Here is a 19,413-nt window from a genome sequence, read left to right on the forward strand (position 1 = left end):
TAGTAAAGACATAGGATTTACCAGTTCTGCATAGTGTTTGACCACGGTAAGAAGCCCAAAACCTTAGTTCCAGGATATCACTAGGATTGTCAAAAAGTTCTGTATCAAGAGCATTTTCTTCTCGCCCTATTCGAGCCAAAAAGTTCTTCCATTCATCTGTAATCATCAAATAACATCATCAATCATAACAATGTCAAACTAACATGATAGTTTCTGACAATACAAATATTATCTAGGTTAAATGATGTAGCAGGCAGCACATGGGGTGCCCATATTAAATCATTATTGTTATCATTAGAATCACTGTTTTTGTTTCATTAAACTCGTACTACATATATTTAGTTTCTCTAAGATTACAAATTAGAACAAACAAGTGGTTTAGCAACATTAAAGCTTATCTCTGCATGCTGTAACAAAACCCTATAAAAGGCCTCTCTTCTGTTATTATGATCATGTGTTGAATGAATATACCAACTCTAGGTCGCACTTTAACTACTTTATCATGATTATTAAGGGTTTTTAAATCAATTTATTTGCCTTAGTAAGCTGGGTAACTTCCACAGCGTCTAAATCATTACACATTTTCTAGATATACAATTCATTTAGCACCAGAAAGAAAGGAAAAAAAATAAGGAGGTACAGAAAGAGGAAAGAGAAACTGCCATGAGCTGAAGAGGCACAGGCAGAAGCCTTTTGTTCTCCTCATCATCATCATTACCAAATTCATTTCTCTCATAATCCTCTTTCATTTTAATTAATCTGAATAAGGTGCTCTTTTTGGCACTTGTGTTCTTGGCATCGGGTTGTCGGGTAGCTTAACTAACAGCTTCTGATGTTGTATGGGGCTTAACAAGGACTAGTTCAAATGGGCTCTCATCATCGTCAAAGGTAAACCTCGCGGGCTGGTGGGTGACTCAATAGATGAGGAAGATGATGGACTCACAGATCAAGAATACATATTTATTTTATTTAAACTTGAAAAATACTTCAGTATGGTGTATTAGAGAAGAAAATGTCTTGCAGAAGAACAGGAGCTTCTGACTATGATTGTACAAGAGCACCAGATTAATTCTCATAGAAGGGGTTGCATTGCCATTACTCATCAGCAGACGCACATAAAATGAAGTAATTAACAACAAAAGTTTGCATTTTTACATCATTGCATTATTGCATATACATACAGAGGAGGTGTGCGCACACACACATGATTAGTGGGAGAGAGAGAGAGTGAATAAATTGCAGTTTGGTTGTATTACGATGATGATCAAATTCAATCCCTTTATCACTGTAATTATTCTTCTTTTTTCTATTTTTATCTTTGTAGTTACTCATTTACATCTTCAATCATCTAAACCTTTTTTTATTTCCATTTCTTAGTAGAAAAAATCACCACGAGCTTCAACTTCAACTCAATATGATCCACAGGAACAAAATAATAAACGGGATTTGATAAAGGAAATTACCTGGAAATATCTTTTGGAGATAAAACAATATTGAAATTCCATCCTCATTTTTCTTCAATAGGTCGGCCATACTATAAAGTACAACCTCGGAATAATATGGAGTGAACACACTGCGAGTTACAAATCCCAAAAGATAAGTTTATACCTAATGTCGACTCAGACGTAGAAGCCCGGCCCCAGAAATACAAATAAAAATTATAAAAAATATAACCTGAAGGACAACATTTCACGAACTGGTTTAGGGGTAGGCATCTCCATGAAGAGTGAATTTGTAAAGAATTGCAGTCTCCGTCGTGCCTCCAGATTCTTTGGAACATTTGCAGCCGAATCTTTGATAGTTAAGAGTGAATGTAATCTCTTAACTTGTGCTTTCTGCATTTATTGTCATATCATATTATCTCGTATAGAGTAAGATGAATAAACAATGAGAATGGGTGTTCTATAGCTTCTTTTTTTTTGTTAAAAGGGTGTCCTATAACTTGAAGGAAGAAAGATGACTCAATTTATAAGATTCGTAGATATACCAATTCGTTATCTTTGGGCCACTTCAAATTTGAAAAGAGCCGACCCTCGCTCCTTGCATTTGATAACATATTCCATGTTTCATAGTGCTCTCTGCAATATATTTATGTAAGAACCATGTAACAGTGAAAAATGGACTGGCAAAAGTTGTAGATAATAACTACCTCATATTAACAGAAAGAATATCGAGCCGAATAACATCATAGAGATCTTGTGCAGCACTAACAGCTGTCTTTATCATTTCAGGTGACTCTGTACCTTTCTGTGGAAGTAAAGATCGTAGAACATTAGTTTTACATTCATCAATCTATTCACTCTGCTTTGTTTATAACAATATGCAAATGTCCTTGTCTGTGACATGCTATGAAGTATGAATGCATAACTTCTCCAAGTTAGTTTGTGTTGCGAGGTTACATCCTTTGCAAGTTTAGAAATGCTAATGTCATATCTTAGTCTAGATACATGCATCATGACAGAAAGAACTAATAATCTCTTATAATATCAATATCGTATCTGGTACAAAAGAAACGAATAAGGAATACCGTATCGAAGGGTTAGTCCCCGAAAACCCTTGACATTTTCTGGCATTGTTGCTACAAGGCGAATAAAAAGTTGAGCCCTCTACATATAGTTTCCAAAATTGAAAACTTAATTGACAAACTCTATTTCTGTGTCTATGCATTCAACAAAATGGTCAGTTGGTTATAATAATAAGTAATGCTCTATCCAGAGGGGCAAAAACGCTCATCAAGGGGTTTTTTGTAATCAAGAGTTCAATGAGCAAAAATTAACTGGAAAAGTCAAAAAAAGACCCTAACATAGATAGGAAGATGACAGAACTCCACTCAACTGAACCAAGATCTTTCATTAATTAGCTTACACTTTTCTTCATTGAATCCAAGAATCGAACATCATTCTTATACTCACTGAAGGTTAATCAAATAATCCAATCTCCAAAACTATTTAAATGAAGTGACTAGCACCAATCATAAATGCAAATCGACTTCATGCAACTAATATTATAATGCAACCCTGTGGCCAAATAAACAATTCCTGGATAAATGAAGTCAAGTCCTGGACAGAGAATAAAATTGAACAGAAACCTTTAAGTACCTCGAAACTATGTCATGTAAACAAGAAACTGTGGAATTTCAAACAAGTCATCAGAAGTAACTGACTCAACTCACCAGTATCCAAGTCAGTGCAGTAACTCTGGATATCACAAGAGATAGCTTACTCAGCTGAAAATTTACACAAAACTCCTTCTTCCTGATACTCTCAGATATATCGTCATATATCCTCTCCACCCTATCAACATTGCAACATCATAATCATGGTATTATTTATTTGTATTCATAAAAATAGCGAGAATAGGAACTAACGTAGAACTTTTCACCACAAAAAGTTGAGAGCTGCTTCGCTAAATAATATGTTAAAAATGCCTCATAACTTTAGCCCCTGTAAATGCAGAACCCCTTAGGTATTTATATATTACGTTAATATGCTACCATGGAGAGGTAAGTTTGATAGGTATGAACGATGATGAGAGTGGTGATATCGGGTTTTGCTGGACTTAGACCGGGCTGAACGATGATGAAAAACAGAGACATTAAGATGGTCGTAATGGAGAATTTGTTGTATATATTTTATAAACACCTGAGTTCCAAGTAGTCATTTTTATGTTTCCAAACTGGCTATTGATGTGGCTAACAGATAGTGAGGTACTGCATAGAGTTTTTATGAATATATCAGATGTGTTCAGACTTCAGACATGCCAATGCAGCTACAATATAGTCAAATGGGATCTGCAAGACTTACATAGAAAGGGAAGATACAAAAATGCAAAGAGAAAGAACGAAAAAGGAGATGGCCAAATGGAAGAATACATACCACATCCTTCCCTCATTATCTAGAATCTCTGTCAATATATGTTTAATAGTGTAGTAGCACTCCTCAACAGCATACTTCATGTAATCATCCACTGAAATCCTATCCCATAACTCGTCTTGGGAATCCTTGCACTCAACAGCGATATCTTTGGCCATAAATATCTGTGTACAGAAGAAAGTGGGAAACCAGAAAATGTGAGAAAACCCGAATAAAAAGATGGGCATTCAAATCGTGGTCACAAACAGTTGGACATCATACTGTATCCAAACATGAAACAAAAGGTTTAACCTTGCTAGCTAGAAGAAATAAGGGCCATTGCACCATGGGAAGATTTCCAGAATTTTTTGGCATTTGAAGCAGCTCCATCTCTCTACAATCAGTAAAAAGAATAACTAAAGAACATTAATCGATCAGATGTGAGTATGCTAGATAGAAATTGTATAGAAGTTGTGAGACTCACAAATTAGTTAAGTAATCTTCTTCACGTAGATTCTTTACAATTTCATTCCAAAAGGGAGAAAATCGAGCAGCATCTGCTTTGTTCTTCTCATACACCTTGAGTAGAAGTCACATAACAATTTAGTTACTTTATCTAGCTGCTAAAATGTGATAGAAGGGAAGCAACTACCATTAAGTTGATAAAACATGTCTAATAGACAATGATTAATTTTGGGATTCATGTGCAGAAACGGTGGACAAACTAACTCCGTGGCAACTGCGTACTCAGGATACATGTGTGAGCCAAAGGTTTTTTTAACTGATTGTTAATGTTAATTTCGGCAAGAGATTCATCTACAAACAGAGCAACTATTTCCAATTCCTGTTACGTATGCTTCATTGGAGTTTTATTACTTCCTTCTGTTCTTCGGAAAAAAGACTAACAGGAGAGAGTACCTTAAATACGTCTTCTTAAAATTTCGTTTTTATAAGTATCAAATTTAAAAAATAAGTCGGATCGGACGGTTGTCAGACCACCCAGCCACTTTGTTTGTATTTAGGATATTGCTGACTAAGAAAATCTTGGTTCTAGTCAGCAACAACTCAAAACAAACTACCCCTCGAAAATTGATGTTAGAGAGTTCAAGAACCCATACTCCATCATGTCGCTCATCACAAACCCAGCTTCTATACCAAATTAATTGTCAATCTGGTATGCGTATAAAAACACATCCAAGGACACATCTATTAGATCTTCTTTGGCAAACTTACTATCGCTTGCATAACCAACTCTAAGGATTAGTTGATTATCATGAAGGTGTTAATGTTGTGGTAAGCAAGTTTCTCAATTTAGAAAGTATTCTAGGTTTCCTTGCAACCTCTTGATCCATCATGTAATGCGGTCAATAGATTTCTTGTACCTATCCTCCATTTCATACTCTGGCCGAGGTACATTCACTACTTTAACACCAAGGCTTCCCTACTTTTATTCTATCCTAGCCAAAACCCATTTACTTGTTGTCGAGGGGTGTCTAGGTGTGAATTTCTTTCTAAACTTTGTGCACATAAAAAAACCTGTCCTTTTTGCTCCCAAGGCTGTCCTTAGTGGACTTACAGATACCCCTCATTCCTGCTACTTTGGTACATAAAACCCCCTCAAGAGTGGGATGAACATGTTACAGTTGTTGAAACTTGAACGTACAACAAATGTTCAATTTAGAGTCTATGTTGCTGTTTGCCAAGAAAAATTTGATGGATCCTTTTTGGCAAAAGAAAACTCGGTGTAGGAAGTTTTGGCATTTTTTGTTACAACTGTTTGTCAGATGGACCATTCGAGCACTAATTGTTAATTTGATTAATATCAACAACCGCAACCTCCTTTGAAGCTTTCACCACAAGCTTACGTAACTCGGTATGTTTGTAGTTCGCATATTTGAAGGGTATAGGCAGTTAGGTTAAGAGTTTTATCATAAGCTTCAATAAAATGAAGTAACTCTAAAGGAGGACATGAGTTGCAGCCATTTTACAGCATATATTTTTCTTCTTTCCTTTGTGGTGTCCACAGAAAACCCATGTCGATATTACAAACATTGGGACATCACTTATCCATATTACACATGATAATAAAGGTCTTGAAATGAATAATGACCAACGGAAAACTTCATGTGAAATGACTAAATGCCTAAGACTTTCGATTTAGCTTGGTATTATGTGATGTTGGTGAAGGCCTGTGTGGTATGTATTTGTCTGCAAGCCACTAGAACCTTCTTATAATGAATAGAAGATTACGGAACATCAACTAACTGACAACAGCTCCATATCACCTTAGGAAGTGGATATATAAATACAACAAATGAGAATATTTATTTTGGAAAGCTGGTAACAACTTCATCATAGAGACTTATCAATCTAATAGCTTTCCTAAGCAAAACATGATCGGTGCATGGATGTTCAATGCATAGTTCTTACCTGATTGGAGTTCTGGAGGTAAGTCCTGCAACAGACAACACACATTCAGATACCACAAGAAATAACAGATTAGCCCAATTTAGAGAATGCAAATTTTGGACCTAACAATGTCAGATATAACAAAGAAAACTCAAAACCTTTTAGGAAGAGGGACGTGAAGAGTCTCCATAAAAGCATGGGGAAACTTCTCAAAGAGCTTATGGACTGCATCCAATGACCTAATCTGGAGAACAGAAAACGTAGAAATATCACATAATATTGCACATTAACGTTCAATCGAGAACGATTTCTTATAGAACTTGAATTAACAATAGCAAAAATATTACGTAGGCCTAGGAACTTTACAGAAAGCTAGTTGCGCAAATTCAAAGTTCAGACATTGACTAAAACTTACCTCCCCTAGGCGATCTCTTGCTCCCATCAGGAACCCAACAATAGCCGAGATAACGGTATAGAAGACATGAATGTCTAAGAGATAGATCTGCAGAACATCAAATTTACCAAGGTAAATGGCTAGAAAATATCTCCAATGGCATAGCTGCTTTTTTCTTTTAGTGGAACTAGAATAAAATTTTGTATTTCTTGCTTCCATTTAGCTCTCTAGAAAAATTAGATCGTTTAACAAGTTCTGATTAAGCATCTGAAATATTATCAGCTTGAAATGCATTTGACATGGAAGCTCATTTTAGAATCTAACTCCGTTATAGAGATAAAAGCATAAAAAAACTTATGCTGAACAATTGCACATGAATATAATACATATGGCCATAAGCAACCTGGACAGAATACTTCAGTATCCAACAACAATACAAGGTAATGCATACATTGAGCGAATTGTGAGGAAGTCTAAAAATCTCACTTTAAACTTTGTTATGTGATTGGAGCATTTTACAAGTGAATCCCAGTGTCCCAACACGATTATCGGAGTACATGATATGGCAAAAATTTCTTAGGTCTGTAACATGGGAATTATTGAACATTCCTAAGGGGAAATATACAACTCAAAATCCTCTTACATCGCATTACATAAATGTATAATTATTGGTTTCAAACGGGCAAACTACATGACCCCATATTATATAGACATATAGACTTTACACCTTACCTCATGTCAAACAATTTGGCTATTTGATACATTATATATGATAAATTAGTGAATCAGTCAATAAGAAATGATATATTACTCTGTTTGTGTAGAATGTACTTGAATGACCAGGCATCGAAGTCTTTTCTATGACTCAAAAATGAGGGGCACCAAAATATAAGAATAGAGTCTTTTCTACGTTTTTTAGGGTGGCGAGCATTGTAATCCCATACGGGTTTCCAGCAACAGACTCTGGCCTCCGGTCTCCATTTGGAAAAACACAGATAAAACCAAATTGCCCACCCAGAGAGAGTCCACCATAAGGGGTACTTGAGCACTGGTACCAAACCCAGTCAGTTGATACGAATTAGGGTCACTTGAACGAATTTCCAGTTAAATAACACTTAATCACTCTCCGGAAAGTCAATCAACAGCCAAGACAACTTGGATAGTCTGCGGCGTCTCTCTCAATTCCAGAGCTCGCGGGGGATCAGACAGGGGGGCCCCATTTCCCCCCTCTTATTCCTGTTGGAGGGTGAAGTGCTGAGTCAATGTATGCAACAGGCGGAAGAAAAAGAATGGATTTCAGGTTTTCAGGTAGCAGCTCACAGTAGAAAGATAAACCATCTCCAGTTAGCAGATGATACGCTATTTTTCCTTGACGAAGACATGGGTCAGATTAATAAATTAAGAGATATTTTGATTTGGTATGAGTTATGCTCAGGGCTGAAGGTGAACCTCAACAAGTCAGTTATCTATGAAGCTACCAAGATAGGAGATGGGAATAGTAATCACGAACTCTTGAGGGGATTCGGATGCCCGTTGGGAAGCTTCCCTTCGGCCTACCTGGGACTTCCCCTAGGTCATCGATACAAGGCGAAATCCTTATGGTATCCGGTGATGGAGAGACTGAGTAGAAAGCTGGCATCTTGGAAAGGTCATGTGCTTTCTAGAGGCGGCAAAATTACCCTTCTGAAATCAGTAATTCAAGCCCTTCCTACGTATTATCTATCCCTCTTCTCCATCCCCAAGGGAGTATTGAAGGAGATCGATTCTAAAATGTGTAAGTTTCTCTGGAACGGAAAGTCGGAGTCCAAAAGACTTCATTGGGCTTCATGGAATCTGGTTAGGACTTCCAGAAACAAAGGAGGATTGGGAGTAAAAAACTTGAAGCTCATGAATCAGGCTCTTCTAACTAAATGGCTTTGGAGATTCGACCAGGAGTCAGGCAAACTTGGAAGGAAGTTATTGGAGATAAATTTGAGACCGATCCAGACGAGTGGGTGCAAAAGGTCAAAAACTCCCCATATGGCTGTGGAGTTTGGAAAGGCATTCAAAGCAACTTGTACAAATTCAGAAACCTTACCAAGTGGAAATTGGGCAATAGGCAGAAGATCAAGTTCTGGGAGGATATCTGGCTGGGTAATATGGCTCTAAAGGATCACTTCCCGTTAATATTCTCAATAGCCCTGGACAAGAAGGTGGCAGTGAAGACCATGTGTAATCCTGAGACAGGGGTTTGGGAAATCAAAACCAGAAGAGGTCTAAACGATTGGGAGATAAACTCTTATGCGGAACTGTTAGAGTCTCTTCAAATGGTACGCCTGAACAGTAATCCAGACAGTAGGGTTTGGAGGCAAGAGGAGAAAGAGAAGATGTCAGTAAAGCAGTGCTACACGTTGCTAGAGTCAGGTGACCAAATCATGCATCCAACACTAGGTAAAATTCTAGGGAGGATGGGTATCCCTCCGAGAGTTGGATTTATGCTTTGGGCAACCTTTATCGATAGGATCCCCACGGTGGACGCTCTAAAACGTAGGTGCTTCATGATCACCAATCGGTGCACCATGTGCAAGGAGGAAGAGGAAACAAGTAGCCATATGTTCCTTCATTGCAAGGTTGCGCAGGACCTTTGGACGTATTTTCTCAAGTCCCGGGAAATTAATTGCTGCATGCCAACTTCGGTGACAGGCTTATTCGAACAATGGGAGAGTTCACCCAAGCTAAGAGGCAAGAAGGAGATATGGAACCTAATCCCCCCGGCTATAGTCTGGTGCATCTGGACGGACCGTAATAATAAGATTTTTAAGGACGCTAATGTGAACTCTAGATTAGACGTGGATGATGTAAAAGCGGTAATCTTTGGTTGGGCAAGAAGTCTACCTTCTTATAGCATCTCTTTCGTAGATGTTGTTTGTAATTGGGAGGCATGGATATCGTGAGATATTCATTGTTTCCCCAACTTCTTCTTTTGTATAGTTCCTTTTCGTTTTAATATTAATTCAAAGTTTCAAAAAAAAAAATAAAAAAATCTTCCCTTCCCTATCTTTTAACCAGTTCTAACTTCTAGGTTTAGCCCCAATATAAAAGGGCTGAAGCATTCCATTCTTCACCCATTACAATAAAGCCATGTTTGGTGCGCGGGAACCGAATGCGATTACCAGGACTCACATTCCCGAATGGTTTTTGGTGCAAAGGAATGCCTAAAGAATCACAATCCGAGGGGAAATGGCATTTCTCCTCAAGAGGGAATTCCAAACCCTCCTCGTCTGCAACCTCCATGCTTAACAAGTTGACGACTAAATATTATTTGGATTTTGTGAAGAACCAAAAGAAAAATCCAATGGACACATTTGAAGCATGGAAGAGAAAAAATTACAGATTGCTGTATCACTCATAGACTATATCCATGAAGACTTTCTTCACTCGCTATACTAAAAATTTCTCAGATTCACCGATCTATGGGTTACTTGGATCTTGGTGTCAGTTGATTTCCATCCGACGAGAAAACCCACAAAATTAAACAAGTTGGTTTTAATTAATATTTTCTTTACCTGAGCAATAAAAAACGCCAAAATTAAATTTGACGTGACCCAGAGTGGTAGGAAAATTCAAGACAAATGCCATACAAACTCAATCTGATACAAACCCAACATTAGATTAACCAAGAAAATAACATTTGAGATGAAATAGTTAAATACTCACAAAAATTACTGGTGCCCACAAGCTAGCGATGGTCAAAGCATTATGGTTATCTGCAAGCACATTAGCAGTTCGGTTATCTGAAGTATTGAAGTTAAAAATGGAAATACACAATCCAACTCACTCGAGATGCTTGTCTGATGCTGAGAAATTAGATAATATCACATGAATCAAAGAGCATACCGATAAATAAATGTTTAAAAGAAAATGATTTGGACTTTGATCAACTTGCACAGGAAAATACTGAATTGCAATTATATTTCTACATAAATTTTATGTAAAGGTTTCATAAATGATAGAGCAAAGAAAATATAAGGTTTCACAAACGATAAAGATAACCCTTCTCCATCCTGAGTTGCAATTATATTACTCAATTGTCCTTTGTGGAAGCCCCCTGCCCTCCTCTACCCAGTTTTAGAGAACCCTTCTCCACCCTGAGTTGGAAGGTTCGTGTTCTTGGATATCCAGCTTTCCTCAAGGGTAAGGTCGAGGGAATGAACCAACGTTAAAGTCAACTTGTGTGTATGTCGGGCAACCAATGGTGCTTTTCGAAGCAAATACACTATGTTATAGCTCAAGGGCAGAAACTCAAGGTCAAGTAGTCAAGAAGAGGGTTTTGGTTCATGATCCCATTAGAGATCTTGTGGGTATTTCAGAAAGATAGAAACGATAAATTATTCGACGTGTTTAATCCCCACAGTAGTGGCAGCGGAGGATGTGTCAGCCATACATTTCCACTGGAAATGGAAGTCAGTTTAGGCCAAATTTTTCTTTTTTGGGCTGTGTCTATCTAGGAGGCTATCATGATGTAACATTAGGCTGTTATTAGATGTCTGCCTCCTTTTTATTTTTTTCATTTGTATATCCCTTTTTTTCTTCCTTTTAATATTAATTCAAATTATTCAAACAAAAAGAACCCTTCTCCATCAAAAATTACAACATTGAATGCCCTCCACCTGGTTGTACATGGCACCCATCGTCATCGTTATTTGTTCACTCTTGGAAAGTCAGGGGGGATGCTCACTTGTCCTGCAGCCTGCCAAAGTCTCTGATTATGTCCCCTCAACTCCTATTGGTTCTTTGGAAATCCCTCATCCCATTCATATTACTGATCAAATTCCAAACATATAACCATACCGCTCCCTCGACTTGCTTGGGTCCGAAATGAAGTCCCCACCAACCATTTTGCCTCGATAATCCCATCTTCATGAATAGTTTTTGTTCCAGACAAATCTCCACAATTATTTTGCCCTAATATCTCCACGAAGTGTTATTTTTCCTTCTTCATTTGGTTTGCAAACTTTCACATGTTTGACATCATCAAATTTCTTCTTATCTCCCCTTCGAGCACCAAAGAAAGTTTCTCATCAATTTTTTTATTCTCTACCACATCACCATAAGTTCTTTAGCAAATAATTTCCCATAACATAAAGAAACTAAAATTTATGAGGTGATTGTTAAAATCATTTCTTTGTTTTATCACGGGTTGAAAGAAATTCTGGGGAGGGGGTTGTAACCTCTCCGTCCAGCTCCATGAACATTCTCAAAACTTCACATCTCAAAATACCATTGGAAACAAATAGCCTATGATATAGTGAACTTTCTACGCACTATTTCCAAGTATCGAACGAGCCGTATTGTTCGTCTAGATATTTCCGCTTTTTAATCAAAATATACATGGGGGAACTGCAAGAATTCCCCGTTGACGGAGTCTAAGACAAAACTACGCTGACTCCAATGAAAATGTCATATTGTAGTATTGGCTCACAAACCAGAAACATATGAATACAGAATGTAGCACACGGGTTAAAGAGTTTTGACTTACGCCTGGACACGATATCATGCCAAGAATATTGGATTCCGTTAAGACCTACAATAATTTTTGTTGGTACTACCAATGGCCTAATCTGCAATGAAATAGTATAATATGTACATCAGGAATAATGTTAGGGGATATGTCAGGAAAAATGAAGAATGAAACTTGCCTGGAGGAAATAAGCAAATGCAAATTTTCCGCCCAAAATGACAAGCCAAAAAAGCATATACCTGCCACAATAATATTTAACAATATCACAAACAAGGGAACTGAGAAAATGTTGTATGAATCTGTTACATATATTCGATCACAGTTTCAATAGAAAGAGAAAATACATATGTAATTCGTATATCTATCAAACTTCGTACAAGAAAATATTCTAAGTATATTTGCAAATGAATGATGGCTAATGCTTTTCGCAGTCCTCACTAGCATCTGGTAATAATTATTTGTACTCACCACGATGGGAACAAGTGCAGTGCTAAATATGCACTTTGATCCTCCTCATAAGGCAAGCTTTCTTGTAAGGACAAAATGTCCTTAAATGCTAGGGTAAAGAAATGCATCCAATGTCATTTCAATTCTAACACATAAAATGACATGCAGGCCGATAAGGGGGTGGTTGTTCAAAATCAGTAGGAGTTTTTATAAAGGGCAAGCAGGAAAATGCCAAACAGGTACTACATCAAACAATACTACCCTAATGTCTAAGTTATTGAGTCATTCTTGATGAAAAAGCATCTAAGGTCCAAGACTCTACCCAAGCTAACCCAGCAGAGCTAGGGTTAGATAAGGGGTATGTGGGGTGCGTAGGTCTTTTGTTATGTTATTAGTTACTTATTCGGGTGATATAAACTCGGTATGCAAGTAGAGTGTTCATTCGCTCATGGCTTGCTTCTAAAGGAAAGGGGTGCATGCACTCCACAACTTTCATATTTTATTTTTTCCACCACTTTGGCATGTATGCAAAATTATAGTGGCATTCCAATTTACTTCGTGAATCTTTAAGCAATAGTTTAAATATTCATATGGCTTGTTTCTTTCGAATAAAGAAAAAATAATACATCAATATTGGAACAGTTTCTGGTAAGTCCCAGTTTAACTCTTAATGAGGTATGAGGCCTATCTGGTTAGCTACAGCAGGTAGTTGATCAAGTACTGAATAAAGCAAATATTAGGAGGTATTTAATATCAACTTTTATCATAAATGTCTGACTTCCTGAAATATTTTATGTGGTTTTTATGTGTTTATTACTTAATTTACATCTCTCTAGCTATAGTTTTAGTTCATCTCTCTAGCTATAAATTGTTACTCGAGGATTATCCATTTTACAGGTACATGAGTAACTACGAGTTCCCTACGTCTGTCTCTTTAGCAGAATTCGGTCGCAGATTTGGGAGACTTCTTAAGGAAAATAACTTATTTTTCTGCAACCCAATTTACAAACTAGGGAATTCCAAATCCAACCTCCTCACTCAGATCAATCTAGTTTTTCCACAAACCAAAATCTAAAACGGATTGAGGATTTTTTTTCAAACAATTTTTAGATCAGATCCTATGTACATTCCCCTAATTTACAAATATATCATACCGAACACACCCTAAATGCTTTGTTTATACAGAAATCATGGTGATATCATTCTAACAAAAGATCATCTTTATACAAATATTTATTTTTATGTGGGAAAGGAGAGTTTAACCACGCTTACTTGATAAAATCAGTAGTCCTCTCATACATTCCACGCCCGAGGTAATACCGTTCCTTTGAAATTATAAAAGGCAATAAATATGTTAAGCCACTATTGATTTTAAAAACCTCTCTACATTAGCACGTATAATATAAATTTCGGCGAACATATAGCTAATAAAGTTTAACAGAAGACAAACCTGATGCATCCACTTAAAAAAGCTAATTACGGAGAAACGATCACAACGATTAGTCAGGGTGTGGCAAGCAGGAAATCGCATTAGCAAACTAACAAAAAGTTGGAACCCAGCATAAATCCCTATCACAAAGGTATAAATCCTGAAAATAACAGTATTTTGCTCCTGAAGAGCTTTCCTGAAAATAACATAAAAGACAACATCATCTCTTGCCGCAGCCAGCAATATCCTTTCTTCGGGATATGTGATGCAATTAAATGCAAAAAGTAATTCCTATCAAAAATAAATAGAACAACCAAAAGAGGAGAAAAATATGGACCAGTCATCCAATTCTACAGCGGTAATAAGAACTTACACATAGAGATAGGATATGACGACAGACGCACCAGTGTACCACAGAAAACGGAGAAAGATTCGAGAAACAGCTACGTGCCGCGAGGTAGTATATGCTCCATACATCATGAGAATGTCCAGTAAACCTATGTCACAAAAAAATCAGGATAACGGAGAGTCCAAAGCAAAATCTGTTACTTAGTCAAACTTTTTGCATCTCTAATTCTCCTTCTGTATACCTCCAACACATCATTGTAGTTCCTCAACGTCCATGAGGATACAGGCATCCTTCTCTTAAATAAGTATCATTTAGGTACATAACATAACTTGTCAAAATAAGAAAGGGGGGAGCGGCAAAAGATGCAATAACCAGAAAGTGCTGTGCTTCTCACTTCTCCTGAACCAGTTTAAGTTGGGATATTGGATGAAAAAGGTACCTAGTGGTCATACTTGGATGTGTCTTTTGATGTTACTTTAATCTATGCACCAAAGCAATGACAAGGCAGCACCGCGGAAACTACATCATTAAGATTTTTATAACTGACTTTGAGCTAGCAATGGTAGAGTCTAACGAAGAAAGGCAATATAGATAAATTTAGATAGATGTGATATGGCCTATGGGTTGTGGAGGTTGAAAGTTTAGTGTTAGTACATGGTAAATAACAATTTACATGTGGTGATGTATAAGTCATGAGAAGTATATTATCAGGCTTGGTATGGGTGATAACACTCAACTTCTCATCTTGATCCCTCCTTAACCTAGTCTGCTTTGCAATCTCAGCCAGAAACCAACCTGAAGTTAGGAACTTCGGCCATAATTGGACAGACTCGAGGTTTAAGACAGCCAAAGGGCAACCTGATACGTAGCACGGAAAGAAAATAATCTACTAATCAACAGAACCTAAATAGTTAACGCTAAGAAGAAAGGGTACTGGGAACCTACTTTCAACAAACTTCATAATGACAAATGTTGGGCCAAGGCTCAGAAGTTCTCTTATGGTCTTTGAATTAAACTTTTCGTTGTTGAAGGCAATGATGGTCAGTCCCTGAAAATTCAATAAAAGAGGTGTAAAAGGACCGTAACCACAATTTCGTTTACTTTGTTTTTACAAAATGATCACTAGGTTCTAATCAACAACATATTTACATCCAGAAGTAAAATAAATTATAGAAAAGCAGAATGAAAAAAAAAATAGTAACACAGACATGCAAAGCAATTAGAAAAACATAATTATAAAGAGTCAATTGCTTGATGCACAAAAAATACCATCAGCATCATATGCAGAATGAGTTACTTTACATACATACAAATCTTCACAGATAAGTACATGTGTATGCCTCGAGAAACTGTCCTTTTTGTCTTCACTGTGAAACTGGCTTTGGAGGGGTTCCAATAATGGGTATATCATTTGCAAAGGATGAATATATGGCTCGGTTGCTACAGGTGATTTGTTTCTTGAAACCTAGCATTCAATTGGGTACGAGAGAGGCATTGAGTCCAGCACTCAAGCACCGTTGCTTTTGGTGGGGTTCGGCAGACAATAAGTTGCTCCCTTCTTAATAATTGAAACTTAAATCAATCCCTTCTAAAAGGCCTTCGTAATTTGTGGGCTACTCATAGCCAAAGAGAACCGAAAAACATTTAACCACTCTCTTAGAAATAAGTCAACCATTTTGGTTGGTCCGATGGACACCATATCTCGGACTTTTTTTTTTTGAAAGTTTGAATTGATTGTGAACAATTTACCAACGGATATGCATCCTATATGTTGTTAAAAACCAGCAACAACAAAAGGTACATGATATCCACTACGGCTTCCATTTCAATACAAAGTCTGTAAACAATAACATGTTAGATCTCCTATGTATATTACTTGAGCGGTATAGTGTCCCAGTATTGAGCTAAAAGCTTTCAAATAATTAAAACTTGTATTATAACTAAAAGATAAAATAAAAGAGAAGAACAAATAAGCTACCGCAACCAAAGGAATGAGACTATTTTAACTTAGACGATTATGGGGCTCGGACAGCACTTACATAGGCTACAGTCATGGAAATTGCCACATATCTGATATCCTAGATAACTGCTACATTATTACTCTAATTTTCAGCAAAATTTCAGAAAGTCCTTATCCTTGGTTGCAACTACTAGTACCTCCTTTAAAGGGGACTGCCTAGTCCAAAGCCTAAGATGGTCCTTGTTCGAATTATTCTCGATGAACTCGATTAATTTACCTTAATTGAGTGACCACTATCTATGACTGGTGACCACTATCTATTTACTGGTGACCACTATCCAACTCCCGAGTCAGCCATTCTTTATGCGGATCGGGATTGGTAGGCGACAATGCGACATGCCCCATTACTTTATGACGTGAAATCTTGACCAGTTCATTGTGACAAGAATACTCGAGTGTTCGTATCTATTGACACCATTACTATCTTTGACATGTGTTAACATGGCTGACAACCATGAGTGTATGTCTGTATGACAGCATGCATGAACTAGTACTTGGCATGAAACTAAGAATACTAAATAACAACAAACTGGCGATAGTTGAAGTGCTTAAAGAATGAAGTATTCAGACGCATAGTTGCCAATGATAAAGGCCCATGTCAGCAAAATCAAACCTGGAACATCATAAACAGAAATATCCACAGTCGATGGAAACTATGATAAAGATGGAAAAATGTCCTGTGCTCTACGAAAGAAGTCTTCCCACGGTGCTGACCTCCACCACATGCAAATACTCCCTGCAACCAATTCTTCCGATATCAAACCATGCAAAATTATAAGAAACAAACGGTAGAGAGGAAGCCCCAAAAGAACTAAGTGTACGAAGAACCAACAGCCGACTTCCCAAGATTCAAGGAAATTGTACCCCCGAAATATAGAAACAAAAATGCAACTTGAGAGTAAATTTCTTTCGAAGCAAAAAAATAGACATGTCCACTAATAACAAGATATCATACCATTTCAGAAATAGGAAGATGTCGATACGATAACAAGATCAACTTGGTCACGAGGAAAATCAAACATGTGCCAAAGATATGCTCATGTGGTACTGGATCGTGAAACCACCCAAAAACGGAAGAGGAAATCTGGTATGTGGTACGTAAGGAGGTATAGTATCTCTTGCAACAAAAAGGAAAGAGGTATAGTATCTGGGAACAATGGTCATGGCCAATTTGGGCATGTATACACTAATTGTGTCCAGCACCTCGCACTGGTCATGGATACTGATGCCGCAAGATATCCACCCTATGAGAGAGAATGTACGTTAACAAGTTATGCGAATCAAGCTCCCTTAGTCTTCTCCCCACCTCCACCCCCTCCTGTCAGCTACTTAAGGATTACAAGTTATTTTCTTAAATTACTTCTATTAGTTTCTACTTTTTCTAGCTCTTGTTAGGTGACATCTGAAATTATCATTGATTTGTATATTTCAGGTATCTCATGGTTTAAAAGAGGGCATTGGTATTACAGATAACATCTTTTAGGAGGTAATTAGGTTTAGAGTCTTGCTGATGGAGTTATCTGTCTATATAGAGAGATCCTTCCACAATTTGAACTTAGAGCTAAATGTTTTAATTTATTTTGATCGAAAATTATTAACACTTGATGCTTCCTCCGGCGTTCACATCAAAATTTGATATTCAGAGATTTTACTATTCTAGGAATCAAGGGTTGGTGCCCCTGCAGTGCTTGTTCGGCATTCACCTTGCTGTTAGCTCACAAAACAACAGCAACAGGAGTGGAACTGCCTCTGCTGAGAGCTCCATTAGAGAAGAAAGAAAAAGAGGCAGCCATGATGTTTGAACTTAGAAGAGGAGCTCCACTAAATATACTGGTTCGTCAAAGAATATGCTTCTACAAATCTTTCTTTAGTCAGACGTCCTTGCCTTCTAACTCACATTTGATATGCTGATGTATTATAGTTTTAACTACTTCAGTCGAGATATATAAATAACCAAATGTTTGATAAAAGAGTAGCTCGTTGCTACCATCTGCTCAAGAAGCTTAGAGAACTCTCAATTTATCATGATATTGATTCTCTACATACACTGAATGTAAAAGTGATGGTAGGAATTGTGGAGAGCTTGGTTGTCTTCTATCTAAGGTAAATCTCTCACAGCCTCATTTCATGTCTATTAATGAAAATCTACTTATGACGATACGCAACCGGCTAAAACATAAAAGCAGATGCTACTCTTAAGTGATGTGTTTTCAATATTAACATCAAGAACCATTTAGAGACCTTCTCCATGCTAAATTGCAATCATCAGATCAACTGCAAACATATCATGGCTGTGGCACTTATCCTAAAACTGATGGTTTAAAATCATGCTAAAAGAGTACCTAAATTCTAACGTTAAACGACATGTAATAGAAGACAAAATTGGATAACAGGGCATTAGCATAAACAAAACTACACGTTTTATGAAGAGAATGACAGCACTGCCACAAACCTTAGACCTGGGTTTGGGCTTCATAAAAAATAATGAGCTTTTGCGCCATGGCCAGCCAAGCTCTAAACAATGAAGTGACCTGAAAAAAGAAACATTGAGTGCCACCCCTTTTTCTATTATATTTTGCTCCTTTGGTAGAAAACAAACTTCGGGGTACTAATCCTTTACCAGAAATACTCGTTGAAATCATCATAATTTCTCCATGCAGAATGAGGAGCTTTTCCGTTGTCATTGTTAGCAGCTTCCTGCATGTTATTACCACGAAAGTTGCCAAATCATAATAGCTAAAGTGAAATATAAATTTCGGCAGAGATGCCCTCTCACAATAATTGTTTTTTATCCAGTATTATTAGAAGTGTACCAAGGTAAGCTATTCTACACGACCAAGAAAAACTACCAACTACATGGACGAGACTACCTTAAGAGTCAAGTACAGGTGCAAGGAGATACGGCAATGGTTAAAGAAAAAGTCAAAAGAATGCTAGGAAAATGGAAGGGAGACCTGCTACCGGAAGCTAGACACGTGACACTGACCCTCCCTCAAGAGTGTACCCCTTAATAG

At 37.3% G+C, this 19,413-nt stretch overlaps 1 protein-coding gene across 1 annotated transcript in view; it reads right to left on the minus strand.

The window, feature by feature from the left end:
• The window catches only part of GSL10 (glucan synthase-like 10), a 35,033-nt gene that overhangs the window by 8,126 nt on the left and 7,494 nt on the right, over positions 1-19,413 (minus strand). Inside the window, exons 12-33 of the mRNA XM_086673943.1 lie at positions 19,020-19,096; positions 18,852-18,930; positions 17,013-17,135; positions 15,325-15,427; positions 14,404-14,527; positions 14,052-14,226; positions 13,874-13,926; positions 12,333-12,393; positions 12,173-12,254; positions 10,351-10,400; positions 6,676-6,762; positions 6,419-6,504; positions 6,282-6,306; positions 4,336-4,430; positions 4,164-4,245; positions 3,876-4,036; positions 3,173-3,293; positions 2,150-2,247; positions 1,988-2,078; positions 1,675-1,835; positions 1,464-1,573; positions 22-156 (exon numbers count right to left, since the gene is read on the minus strand). Of these exons, the coding sequence (XP_086530069.1) occupies positions 22-156; positions 1,464-1,573; positions 1,675-1,835; positions 1,988-2,078; positions 2,150-2,247; positions 3,173-3,293; positions 3,876-4,036; positions 4,164-4,245; positions 4,336-4,430; positions 6,282-6,306; positions 6,419-6,504; positions 6,676-6,762; positions 10,351-10,400; positions 12,173-12,254; positions 12,333-12,393; positions 13,874-13,926; positions 14,052-14,226; positions 14,404-14,527; positions 15,325-15,427; positions 17,013-17,135; positions 18,852-18,930; positions 19,020-19,096 (2,179 nt within the window). The remainder of the gene's footprint in view (positions 1-21; positions 157-1,463; positions 1,574-1,674; positions 1,836-1,987; positions 2,079-2,149; positions 2,248-3,172; positions 3,294-3,875; positions 4,037-4,163; positions 4,246-4,335; positions 4,431-6,281; positions 6,307-6,418; positions 6,505-6,675; positions 6,763-10,350; positions 10,401-12,172; positions 12,255-12,332; positions 12,394-13,873; positions 13,927-14,051; positions 14,227-14,403; positions 14,528-15,324; positions 15,428-17,012; positions 17,136-18,851; positions 18,931-19,019; positions 19,097-19,413) is intronic.

Source organism: Eschscholzia californica, unplaced genomic scaffold, assembly GCF_041429995.1.
Source record: "Eschscholzia californica isolate CP2 unplaced genomic scaffold, dmEscCali1.0.p SCAF_4, whole genome shotgun sequence".
Lineage (NCBI taxonomy): Eukaryota > Viridiplantae > Streptophyta > Magnoliopsida > Ranunculales > Papaveraceae > Eschscholzia > Eschscholzia californica.